Source organism: Mustelus asterias, chromosome 16, assembly GCF_964213995.1.
Source record: "Mustelus asterias chromosome 16, sMusAst1.hap1.1, whole genome shotgun sequence".
NCBI lineage: Eukaryota > Metazoa > Chordata > Chondrichthyes > Carcharhiniformes > Triakidae > Mustelus > Mustelus asterias.
In genome coordinates, this window is record NC_135816.1 from 65151851 (window position 1) to 65164512 (window position 12662).

General features: G+C 47.6%; 1 protein-coding gene across 3 annotated transcripts in view; it reads right to left on the bottom strand.

The window, feature by feature from the left end:
* The window catches only part of LOC144505514 (GDNF family receptor alpha-4-like), a 34965-nt gene extending 25214 nt beyond the window's left edge, over window positions 1–9751 (bottom strand). The window contains exon 1 of one of the 3 annotated variants that reach the window (XM_078231637.1): window positions 9303–9751. In XM_078231637.1, the coding sequence (XP_078087763.1) occupies window positions 9303–9342 (40 nt within the window). In that variant the 5' untranslated portion in view covers window positions 9343–9751. Of the gene's footprint in view, window positions 1–5272; window positions 5414–9302 lie in introns of those variants that run through there. The other 2 variants (XM_078231638.1, XM_078231639.1) reach the window with 2 other exon arrangements.
* Window positions 9752–12662: the final 2911 nt, after the last annotated feature.

Consider the following 12662-nt stretch of genomic DNA (forward strand, 5'->3'; position numbering starts at 1 on the left):
GGGGGCCTTTGAAGTCGACGCTTAGGCGTTCGAAAGGGCAGGTGGCTTTTGAGAGGTGTGCTCTGTCTGGCCGATAGAAGTGCGGCTTGCACTCTGTGCAGACCTGGCAGTGTCTGGTTATAGACCTGACTTCCTCAATGGAGTAGGGCAGATTATGGGCTTTAATGAAGTGAAAAAACCTAGTGACCCCCGGGTGGCAGAGGTCGTTGTGGAGAGTCTGCAATTGGTCCATTTGTGCGCTGGCACATATTCCCCGGGACAGGGCGTCTGGGGGCTCATTGAGCTTCCCGGGCCGGTATAAGATGTCGTAATTGTAGGTGGAGAGCTCGATTCTCCACCTCAATATTTTATCGTTTTTGATCTTGTCCCGCTGCGTGTTATTAAACATGAATGCAACTGACCGTTGGTCCGTGAGTAGGGTGAATCGTTTACCAGCTAAGTAGTGGCGCCAGTGCCGTACAGCTTCCACTATGGCTTGGGCCTCCTTTTCGACAGAGGACTGTCGAATTTCAGGGCCTTGGAGGGTTCGTGAGAAGAAGGCCACGGGTCTGCCCGCCTGGTTAAGGGTGGTGGCTGGGGCGAAGTCAGACGCATCGCTCTCCACCTGAAACGGGATGGATTCGTCCACAGCGTGCATCGTGGCCTTCGCGATGTCTGCTTTGATGCGGTCGAAGGCCAGGCGGGCCTCTGCCATCAGGGGAAAAGAGGTGGATTTGATGAGCGGACGGGCTTTATCCGCATAATTGGGGACCCACTGGGCGTAATACAAGAAGAAGCTCAGACATCTTTTCAGTGCTTTGAGGCTGGTGGAGAGGGGGAGTTCCAGGAGGGGACGCATGTGGTTGGGATCGGGACCGATGACCCCGTTTTCCACAACACAACCAAGGACGGCGAGGCGGTGTGCGCGGAATACGCACTTCTCCTTATTATAGGTCAGATTTAGGAGCGTGGCGGTGTGGAGGAATTTGTGGAGGTTGGCATCGTGGTCCTGCTGATCATGGCCGCAGATGGTGACGTTATCCAGGTACAGGAAGGTGGCCTGCAGCCCGTTCTGGTCTACCATTCGGTCCATCTCACGCTGGAAAACCGAGACCCCATTGGTGATGCCGAAGGGGACCCTAAGGAAGTGATAGAGGCGGCCATCCGCCTCGAAGGCAGTATATTGGCGGTCCTCCGGGTGGATAGGGAGCTGGTGGTATGTAGATTTTAAGTCGATGGTGGAGAAAACCCAATATTGCGCAATCTGATTAACCATGTCAGATATGCAGGGAAGGGGGTACGCGTCCAGCTGCGTGTAGCGGTTAATGGTCTGACTGTAGTCAATGACCATGCGGTGTTTCTCCCGAGTCTTAACAACTACTACTTGGGCTCTCCAGGGGCTGGTACTGGCCTCAAGATCCCCTCCCCTAGGAGCCGTTGCACTTCGGACCTGATAAAAGCTCTGTCTCCAGCACTGTACCGTCTGCTCTTGGTGGCGATGGGCTTGGAATCGGGGGTGAGATTTTCAAACAGTGAGGTGGGGCGGGGGGGGGGGGGGGGGGGGGGGCGACTTTAAGGGTCAAGAGGCTGCAGGTAGTGCGCGGTGGGCAATCTAAGAACTGCTGATTGCAAACGGAGAACGGGGGAAAAGGCCCATTATACTCCATGGTGACGCTCTGAAGGTGACTCAGGAAATCTAGCCCCAGGAGTACGGCAGCGCAGAGTTGTGGCAGCACGAGGAGCCTGAAGTTTTTGTACACTGTGCCCCATACAGTCAGGGTCGCCACACAGTACCCGAGGACATCCACCGAGTGGGACTTTGAAGCCATGGAGATCGTTTGCTTCACTGGCAGTACTGAAAGGGCGTAGCGACTCACTGTGTTAGGGTGAATAAAACTCTCCGTACTCCCACAGTCAAATAAACAGTTTGTAATGCGACCGTTTACCTCGATGTCCATCATGGACCTGGCGAGTTGGTGAGGCCTGGATTGGTCCAGCGTAATCGAAGCCACCATTGGATTTTGCGAGTAATCGCACGCGGCTGATGGCGTCCAAGATGGCGGCCCGCACGGCCCACACGTGGCTAACGGTGCCCAAGATGGCAGCCCCCGCGGGTCACACGCGGCGCTACTGGGCTTGGAGGTCAATTTTGCTCTGCATACCTTCACGTAATGGCCCTTCTTTCCACACCCGGAGAAGATCGCATCCTTCGCCGGGCAGCGTTGTCGGGGGTGCTTCCCCAGGCCGCAGAAGTAGCACTTCAGGCCTCCGGAGACTGCCGCAGCGGTCGGGTCATTGGTGGGACGTGGCGTGGCGTAGGCCTGCGGCCCTCCCGAGTAAAGAGGTGGTGGCGGCTGCGGTGTCCACGATGTGCCCCCGTGGTCGGGGGTGTAGGCCTCGAGATTACGGAAGGCCACCTCTAACGAGTCGGCAAACGCCACAGTCTTTTGTAGGTCCAGCCCACCCTGTTCCAGCAGTCGTTGTCAGACATAGTTTGACCTGATACCCGTGACATAGGCATCTCTGATTAAGTCCTCAGTGTTTTGGGTGGCTGTTAGGGCCTTGCAGTTGCAGGCCCTGCCAAGTGCTCGCAACGCACGCAGGAATTGGTCACCTGATTCTCCTGGCTGTTGTCTGCGAGTAGCCAGAAGATGTCTGGCGTAGATTACATTAGTCTGTTTGTTGTACTGGCCTTTTAAAAGTTTGATCGCATCCTTGTAAGTTTCAGCGTCTCTAATCATCGAGAATACTTGATCGCTTACCCGGGCGTGGAGCACGTGTAGCTTGTCGGTTTCGGTCCGGACGACGGAGGAGGAGGAGGTGAGGAAAGTTTCGAAACAGCGCAGCCAGTGATCGAAGCTGTTAGAGGCTCCTACAGCTTGAGGGTCCAATTCGAGTTTGTCGGGTTTTAGTATCTGCTCCATCCCAAAACTTTTGCTAATAAAATTGATGAACCATCAATCAAGCAAAGACTAGTTTGTATGCAAGAACAAATAGGCTTTTATTAGTAAAAGACTTGGAGCACACCCATGCCGATGAACTGGTCCAGACTGAGGCAGGGGGTGGGGAGCAGTCACCTTTATACCTGGGCCGGGGGGGGGGAGGAGTCCCGGGCAGGGCCGGCAGGGACGTGTCCAGGCATGTCACACACACAGGCAATAAGCTAACAGTGGTTTACCACAGTTACAACCACAACTAACCAGTGATGTTTAAATGAGGCCCAGAGTCGAATTTGACTGAGGCCTCAAGCCCGTCATGAGCCGACACTGACAGCCGCTGCTCTAATTCTAAATTACGATGCACCTGTTTTTGTAGATAAAGCCCAATTTTTTTGAAGTCAGACAATACTATATCTCTCCCTGTACCTGATCCCAAGATAACTCCAAAACTGTTAGATCCTGCTCCTTTGAGAGTAAACTGTTGTAATTATTTAAAATGGTGTTTAGTTTACAGATTAATACGTCATTATGGGAACTTAATTAATAGATGGTATAACAGCCTCATCTCCAAGTGACACACCATTCCTTCATTATCCAGGGAATTCCGCATCTAACCCTCTTGTTGAAAAAGCACGTGGTTCAAGGTCGTAGAGTCATAGAGGTTTGCAGCATGGAAACAGGCCCTTCGGCCCAACTTGTCCATGCCGCCCTTTTTATTTAATCAAGCTAGTCCCAATTGCCCGCAGTTGGCCCATATCCCTCTATACCCATCTTACCCATGTAATTGTCTAAATGCTTTTTAAAGGACAAAATTGTACCAGTCTCTACTACTACCCCTGGCAGCTTGTTCCAGACACTCACCACCCTCGGTGTGAAAATATTGCCCCTCTGGATCCTTTTGTATCTCTCCCCTTAAGCCTATGCCCTCTAGTTTTAATCTCCCCTACCTTTGGGAAAAGATGTTGACTATCTAGCTGATCTATACCCCTCATTATTTTATAGACCTCTATAAGATCACCCCTCAGCCTCCTGTGCTCCTGGGAAAAAAGGTAAAGGCTCAGAAGGCCCTTTTCAGGCCTACTAAAGATGGGCAATCAATACCAATCTTGTTAGCATCTGGCCATTTCCTGAGAACAACGTTTTAAAGAAAAATGACCAAGCTATCGTGAAAACAATTCAATCTGTCATTTGTATTTGAGCTGCATAACAAAAGGGTGGCTGCAATGAACTGCTACACTTCAATAATTACCCATCCAGGTACCAATAAAACAACACCGCTAAGAGTGCAGAAGAGATTTACTAGGATGCTACCAGGACTTGATGGTTTGAGTTATAAGGAGAGGCTGGATAGACTAGGACTTTTTTCTCTGGAGCATAGAAGGCTGAGGGATGATCTTATAGAGGTCTATAAAATAATGAGGGGCGTAGATCAGCTAGATAGTCAATATCTTTTCCCAAAGGTAGCGGAGTCTAAAACTAGAGGGCATAGGTTTAAGATGAGAGGTGACATACAAAAGGGTCCAGAGGAGCAATTTTTTGAGTGTCTGGAACATGCTGCCAGAGGTAATAGTTGAGGCAGGTACAATTTTGTCTTTTAAAAAGCATTTAGACAGTTACATGGGTAGGATGGGTATAGAGGGATATGGGCCAAATGCGGGCAATTGGGATTAGCTTAGGGGTTTTAAAAAAAAAGGGCCTGTTTCCATGCTGTAAACCTCTATGATTCTATTGAGAATAATGTAAATGTGGGGAGTGAGGTACAGGTTTGAATCTAATTGAGGGTTTCATATGGTTCCTTCACAGAGCAATGGAGAGTGAGGTACAGGTTGGAGTTTAAACAAGAGGGTGAAGATAGGTTATTTTACCACGGAGCAGCATTATCCTGAACACCTTCATTTTGTGAATCACTGCCCTCAGCATCGATGCACCATCCATCGACGAACCCTGCACTATTATTTCACGCTAGCACAATCTCAAAACAATTTTCTGGTGCTGCTGAATTAGCACGGGGGTAAATGGTTGCCTGCCTGTGATAAGGTTTTTGATCAATTCATTCCTTGTCTGTTCCTTATTGACGTGATGACAAAAGCATGTAAAGAACAATCCTGTCATCAAGCAGCAAGAAAGCTGAAAGGTTATAACAGGATGGGAGGTGGTTAATACATCTTGTGTTGTAATTTTGTTTGAGACAAATTACACCAGTACTGATTCACTGAGAAGCCATGTCCAGCTTTTTTTTAAAAACAGAAACTCAAGAAATAGACAGCAACTGTTGTTGGTATGAAATACAAATGCCATTTTCCCACTCATCTAGTTTTCGTTTCCACTTCAGCAGCGAAAGGTATTGAGCTCACCCCAAATGAAACCTTCCATCTGTTGCTTTGCCTGAAGGAGATCAGTAAATGAAGCTGTGTTGAGAACTGAGGTTAGAATACATTTCCTTACAATTGACTGCGGGGCCAGTTCTTGAAGCTTCGATTTCTGAATATTGCTGGCAGGAGCTTAAAGCAGATTAACAACATTTTAAGTGGACATAGATCGCTTGCCATGTTATTCAAATAGCCAATGATGGATACTCCCCAGATTATTCTCTTTATTGCCCTGCAACTTATGAAACTTTTTTTTGCTTACTACATTGTACGGGTGGTCTGACACTGGTGGTGTGTGTACAAGCAATATTGCTCTGCAAATGTTCATGCATCATTGTACAAGCAGTATGGCATTGACAATACTTTGCAGGCGATATCATTCAGATCCAATTGTACAGACAGGAGATATACACAACTGATATTGTACGAGTGATATCATAAAGGTCGTAAAGTAGAGAACCTTGTTGATCAGACAGTATTGTATTGATGATATGATACAGATAATTTGTGCAAATAATATACTTCAAGTCAGATCACAGGGCACTATAGTACAGGTGCAGAGTGTGCACACATAGAAAGTATCATATAGGTGGTGTTATACAGTCAGTGTTGGGTAGATGGTGTAATACAAACAGTATTGGGGAGATGGTGTCGTACAGACAGTATTGGGGAGATGGTGTCGTACAGACAGTATTGGGGAGATGGTGTCGTACAGACAGTATTGGGGAGATGGTGTCGTACAGACAGTATTGGGGAGATGGTGTCGTACAGACAGTATTGGGGAGATGGTGTCGTACAGACAGTATTGGGGAGATGGTGTAATACAAATAGTATTGGGGAGATGGTGTCGTACAGACAGTATTGGGGAGATGGTGTCGTACAGACAGTATTGGGGAGATGGTGTCGTACAGACAGTATTGGGGAGATGGTGTCGTACAGACAGTATTGGGGAGATGGTGTCGTACAGACAGTATTGGGGAGATGGTGTAATACAAACAGTATTGGGCAGATGGTGTCGTACAGACAGTATTGGGGAGATGGTGTCGTACAGACAGTATTGGGGAGATGGTGTCGTACAGACAGTATTGGGGAGATGGTGTCGTACAGACAGTATTGGGGAGATGGTGTCGTACAGACAGTATTGGGGAGATGGTGTCGTACAGACGGTATTGGGGAGATGGTGTCGTACAGACGGTATTGGGGAGATGGTGTCGTACAGACGGTATTGGGGAGATGGTGTCGTACAGACGGTATTGGGGAGATGGTGTCGCACAGACGGTATTGGGGAGATGGTGTCGTACAGACGGTATTGGGGAGATGGCGTCGTACAGGCGGTATTGGGGAGATGGCGTTGTACAGGCGGTATTGGGGAGATGGCGTCGTACAGACGGTATTGGGGAGATGGCGTCGTACAGACGGTATTGGGGAGATGGCGTCGTACAGACGGTATTGGGGAGATGGTGTCGTACAGACGGTATTGGGGAGATGGTGTCGTACAGACAGTATCGGGGAGATGGTGTCGTACAGACAGTATCGGGGAGATGGTGTCGTACAGACGGTATCGGGGAGATGGTGTCGTACAGACGGTATTGGGGAGATGATGTCGTACAGACAGTATCGGGGAGATGGTGTCGTACAGACGGTATTGGGGAGATGGTGTCGTACAGACAGTATTGGGGAGATGGTGTCGTACAGATGGTATTGGGTAGATGGTGTAATACAAACAGTATTGGGGAGATGGTGTCGTACAGACGGTATTGGGTAGATGGTGTAATACAAACAGTATTGGGGAGATGGTGTCGTACAGACGGTATCGGGTAGATGGTGTAATACAAACAGTATTGGGGAGATGGTGTCGTACAGACAGTATCGGGGAGATGGTGTCGTACAGACGGTATTGGGGAGATGGTGTCGTACAGACGGTATTGGGGAGATGGTGTCGTACAGACAGTATTGGGTAGATGGTGTAATACAAACAGTATTGGAGAGATGGTGTCGTACAGACGGTATTGGGTAGATGGTGTAATACAAACAGTATTGGAGAGATGGTGTCGTACAGACGGTATTGGGTAGATGGTGTAATACAAACAGTATTGGGGAGATGGTGTCGTACAGACAGTATTGGGGAGATGGTGTCGTACAGACGGTATTGGGGAGATGGTGTCGTACAGACAGTATTGGGGAGATGGTGTCGTACAGACGGTATCGGGTAGATGGTGTAATACAAACAGTATTGGGGAGATGGTGTCGTACAGACAGTATCGGGGAGATGGTGTCGTACAGACGGTATTGGGGAGATGGTGTCGTACAGACAGTATCGGGGAGATGGTGTCGTACAGACGGTATTGGGGAGATGGTGTCGTACAGACAGTATTGGGTAGATGGTGTAATACAAACAGTATTGGAGAGATGGTGTCGTACAGACGGTATTGGGTAGATGGTGTAATACAAACAGTATTGGGGAGATGGTGTCGTACAGACGGTATTGGGGAGATGGTGTCGTACAGACAGTATTGGGGAGATGGTGTCGTACAGACAGTATTGGGGAGATGGTGTCGTACAGACAGTATTGGGGAGATGGTGTCGTACAGACGGTATTGGGGAGATGGTGTCGTACAGACAGTATTGGGGAGATGGTGTCGTACAGACAGTATTGGGGAGATGGTGTCGTACAGACGGTATTGGGGAGATGGTGTAATACAAACAGTATTGGGGAGATGGTGTCGTACAGACAGTATTGGGGAGATGGTGTCGTACAGACAGTATTGGGGAGATGGTGTCGTACAGACAGTATTGGGGAGATGGTGTCGTACAGACAGTATTGGGGAGATGGTGTCGTACAGACAGTATTGGGGAGATGGTGTCGTACAGACTGTATTGGGGAGATGGTGTCGTACAGACTGTATTGGGGAGATGGTCTCGTACAGACAGTATTTGGGAGATGGTGTCGTACAGACAGTATTGGGGAGATGGTGTCGTACAGACAGTATCGGGGAGATGGTGTCGTACAGACAGTATTGGGGAGATGGTGTCGTACAGACGGTATTGGGGAGATGGTGTCGTACAGACAGTATTGGGGAGATGGTGTCGTACAGACGGTATTGGGGAGATGGTGTCGTACAGACAGTATTGGGGAGATGGTGTCGTACAGACAGTATCGGGGAGATGGTGTCGTACAGACAGTATCGGGGAGATGGTGTCGTACAGACAGTATTGGGGAGATGGTGTCGTACAGACAGTATTGGGGAGATGGTGTCGTACAGACGGTATTGGGGAGATGGTGTCGTACAGACAGTATCGGGGAGATGGTGTCGTACAGACAGTATTGGGGAGATGGTGTCGTACAGACAGTATTGGGGAGACGGTGTCGTACAGACGGTATTGGGGAGATGGTGTCGTACAGACTGTATTGGGGAGATGTTGTCGTAGACTGTATTGGGGAGATGTTGTCGTACAGACTGTATTGGGGAGATGGTGTTTTAGAACGAGTATATTACAGGCAGCAGAGTTGAAACTACAGCATAGTACACATTTGTGTAATTCCTTTTGTTCATTTCTCAAAAGCGCAGCCATTTAGTCGAATTAAAGACTTTTCCAATCCAGAATCGTTCTGATCAGGAACTAATCACTGTCCCTTTGTGTGGGGACCTCAGTCTTGAATAGGTCCCCTGTCGATTTACCACAATTAGATCAGCGCTCAGAAACCATGGTCTGCTGTTTATAAATTCGTGACATTTTTAAAGCACATTTAGATACTTCCCAATCTTATCTGTTGTGTTCCTTTTAATCCGTTCAGACTTCTCAAATAGCAACAACAACTGACCCAATAGAAAAGAGGCAAAGTGCACATTCTAAAAGAAGTATCAAATTATAAAGGAACTTAAACTGGAAATCAGATGTAATGCTCTGTTGTTATTTTAATAAAGTATAATTTTCATTATAACGATTCTGTAAAAGAATGATGATCCGGTTCAGTTTCTTTTTAAGGAAGGAGCTGCTGAGTGGTTGTACTTACCGACAAGCGCGAGGAGTAGGGAGATCCTCGGGACCATCATACTGGACCTGCCTGCACTCCACCGGCACTCTGTCAGTTTGGAGGAGCTTTCACTGTCTGGCTGGCCGCCCTGGGAACGGAGAGCAGCGCCTGGACTCGTTGTTGCATCCAGCTCCCTGCACACAAACACACACCAACTTTCCAAATCACCAACTTACGAGGGAGGAGACGGCTCTGGGTGTCAAATCAAAGAGCCCTCTTCAGTTTTCTTCTGTAAATATTTTTTCCAACTTCTCATTTTGAAACACAAAATCGCAATATACTGTCAAGTGGACAATGGGACTTGTTTTTCATCTTCGCGTTATTTCCTTCTCACTTTGCCAATTCCTTGGTGCTTCGTTGCAGCCAGTCCTACCCTGGGAAGCCGATATATCCCAAACACTCTCCCTCTCCCTTTCTCTTTGTGTCTCTGGTTACTACTGGCTTTTTACAACATCACGCCCACCCACGTGCCGAGGCAGCAGTGACACAGAAATTCAGCCAGTGACTACATGGTGCAAATAGGTAGTCTCACTGCACTCAGTACACAACACACTCAAACTGTGCACCCGCACTCAACACAGACACACAACACTCAACACACTCAAACTATGCACCTACACACAACACACAAACTATACACCCACACTCAAACTATGCACCCACACTCAACACACTCAAACTATACACCCACATTCAACACACAAACTATACACCCACACTCAAACTATGCACCTACACACAAACTATACACCCACACTCAAACTATGCACCCACACTCAACACACTCAAACTATACACCCACATTCAACACACAAACTATACACCTACACACAACACACAAACTATACACCCACACTCAACACACTCAAACTATACACCTACGCACAACACACAAACTATACACCCACACTCAAGCTATGCACCCACACTCAACACACTCAAACTATAGACCCACGCTCAACACACAAATGATACACCTACACACAACACACAAACTATACACCCACATTCAACACACTCAATCTATACACCTACACACAACACACAAACTATGCACCCACACTCAACACAGACACACACACACTTAACACAGAGACACTCAGCCAGACATACACACACAACACACTCGGCCAAACACACACTCAACACAGACACACTCAGCCAGACACACATACACACACACACTCAGCCAAACACACAACACACTTGGCCAAACACACTCAACACAGGCACACTCAGCCAAACACATTCAACATATAGACTGACACATACCCACACTCAACACGACACACAACCAACTACGCACTCACACTCAGTCGAACATACACATGCATTCTGCCAATTACACCCACACCCTACATACCCATACCCAACACGGACAATCAACCAAACACACATAACACACACACTCAACATACGGACACATCCACATTCAACACACACACACACAGACACTCAGCCAAACATACCAACACTCAGCGCATAGACTGAAGCACCCATACTCAACACAGTCAATCAAACACACATAACACACACACACACACAACGTATGGACACATCCACCTTCAACAAACACAGAGACTCAGCCAAACACACCAACACTCACAGTCAACTAAACACACACACACAAAACATAAGGACACATCAACATTCAACACACACACATTTGCACGGACACTATTCATCCATCCACAAAACACATACCCAAACCCACCAGACACAAACACACACCGCACAAATAGACACATACCGACTACAAAGACAGTAATATTACAAACATATTCACAGGTCCAACACACTCAGACACACCGTCATCATCACTGTAGTTTCCTCAGTTGTCCCTCAGTATGAGGATGACGTCTATTCACAGTGATGGGTTACTGCCAGGGGTTTCTATGTGATTGAACAGACCAATCCTTGACCCATGATATTTGGGCACATGGGGCAGGAAATCTCATAAGGTCATGGGAGCAGGAGAGCAGGATTTATGTACCACTCTCACAGATAACACCTACCAACAGACACCCACCACACAGACACATCACAATGGCACAGTGGTTAGCATTGCTGCCTCACAGCGCCAGGAACCCAGGTTCAATTCCCGGCTTGGGTCAGTGTGCAGAGTCTGCAAGTACTCTCCGTGTCTGCCTGGGTTTCCTCTGGGAGCTCTGGATTTCCTCCCACAGACTGAAAGATGTGCTGGTTAGGTGCATTGGCCATGCTAAATTCTCCCTCAGTGTTCCCAAACAAGTGCCAGAGTGTAGCGACTAGGGGATTTTCACAGTAACTCATTACAGTGTTAATGTAAGCCAACTTGCGACACTAATAAATAAACTTTAAAAACAAATGTTCTACAGATAGACACCATACATCACACATATAACACACCAATACATACACATCTACACATGCATACACAGATCCACACAGATACAAATACCTACCCACACACACACACACAAGGCACCCCATCCACAACCTTAAACATTTATTCCCTCCACCAACATAGTGGAAGATATGTGTACTATGAACACGATGCAATGCAGCAACTTGTGCAGCATTCTTCAACAGCACCTTCCAAGCCTGGGACCACAACAGTTATAGGCATCACACACCCTCAACACAACACACAAACCATAGAATCTATAAAATCCCTGCAATGCTGAAGGAGGCTATTCGGCCCATCGAGTCTGCACAGACTCTCCAAAAGAGCTTCTTATCCAGGCCCACCCCATAATGCTGCACATTTACCATAGCCAATCCGCCTAAACCTGTACATCTTCGGACTGTGGGAGGAAACTGGGGCATCCGAAAGAAACCCGCACAGACAAGGTGAGAATGTACAAACTCCACACAAACACCCAATGCTGGAATTGAGTCTTGGCACTGTGCAGCCCAGTAATATATCACACACAAATACAAGGAGATACCAGAGACATACACACACATACATGCACCACCCTCAGACAGACAGACAGTAGATATACCTACCTGAACACTACAGAGACACAGCACGAATAAATGCTGAAACACTCAGGAAGACTGATGTAAAAAGGTTGATGAGGTCAGGCAGAAACAGAAGCAAGAAAGTGTTGAAACCATGCCAAACCGCTTGTTTAAGAGGCTGCGTTAATAACTTTCTATTACCTCGGCTGCTTTAGTATAATGTGCCAATCTATTCAATTGGCAATCACAATTTTAACAGCGAATGGAGCCGTTGCAAGCCACCTGCTTGTGTCACTGTTATCACAGTGAAACTACCTACTCCAGTTACACTTTCTTACTCTTCCCTGATGCATGCAGTCCTGCAAAGATTGGTCTTTAAGGAACCATTTTAAT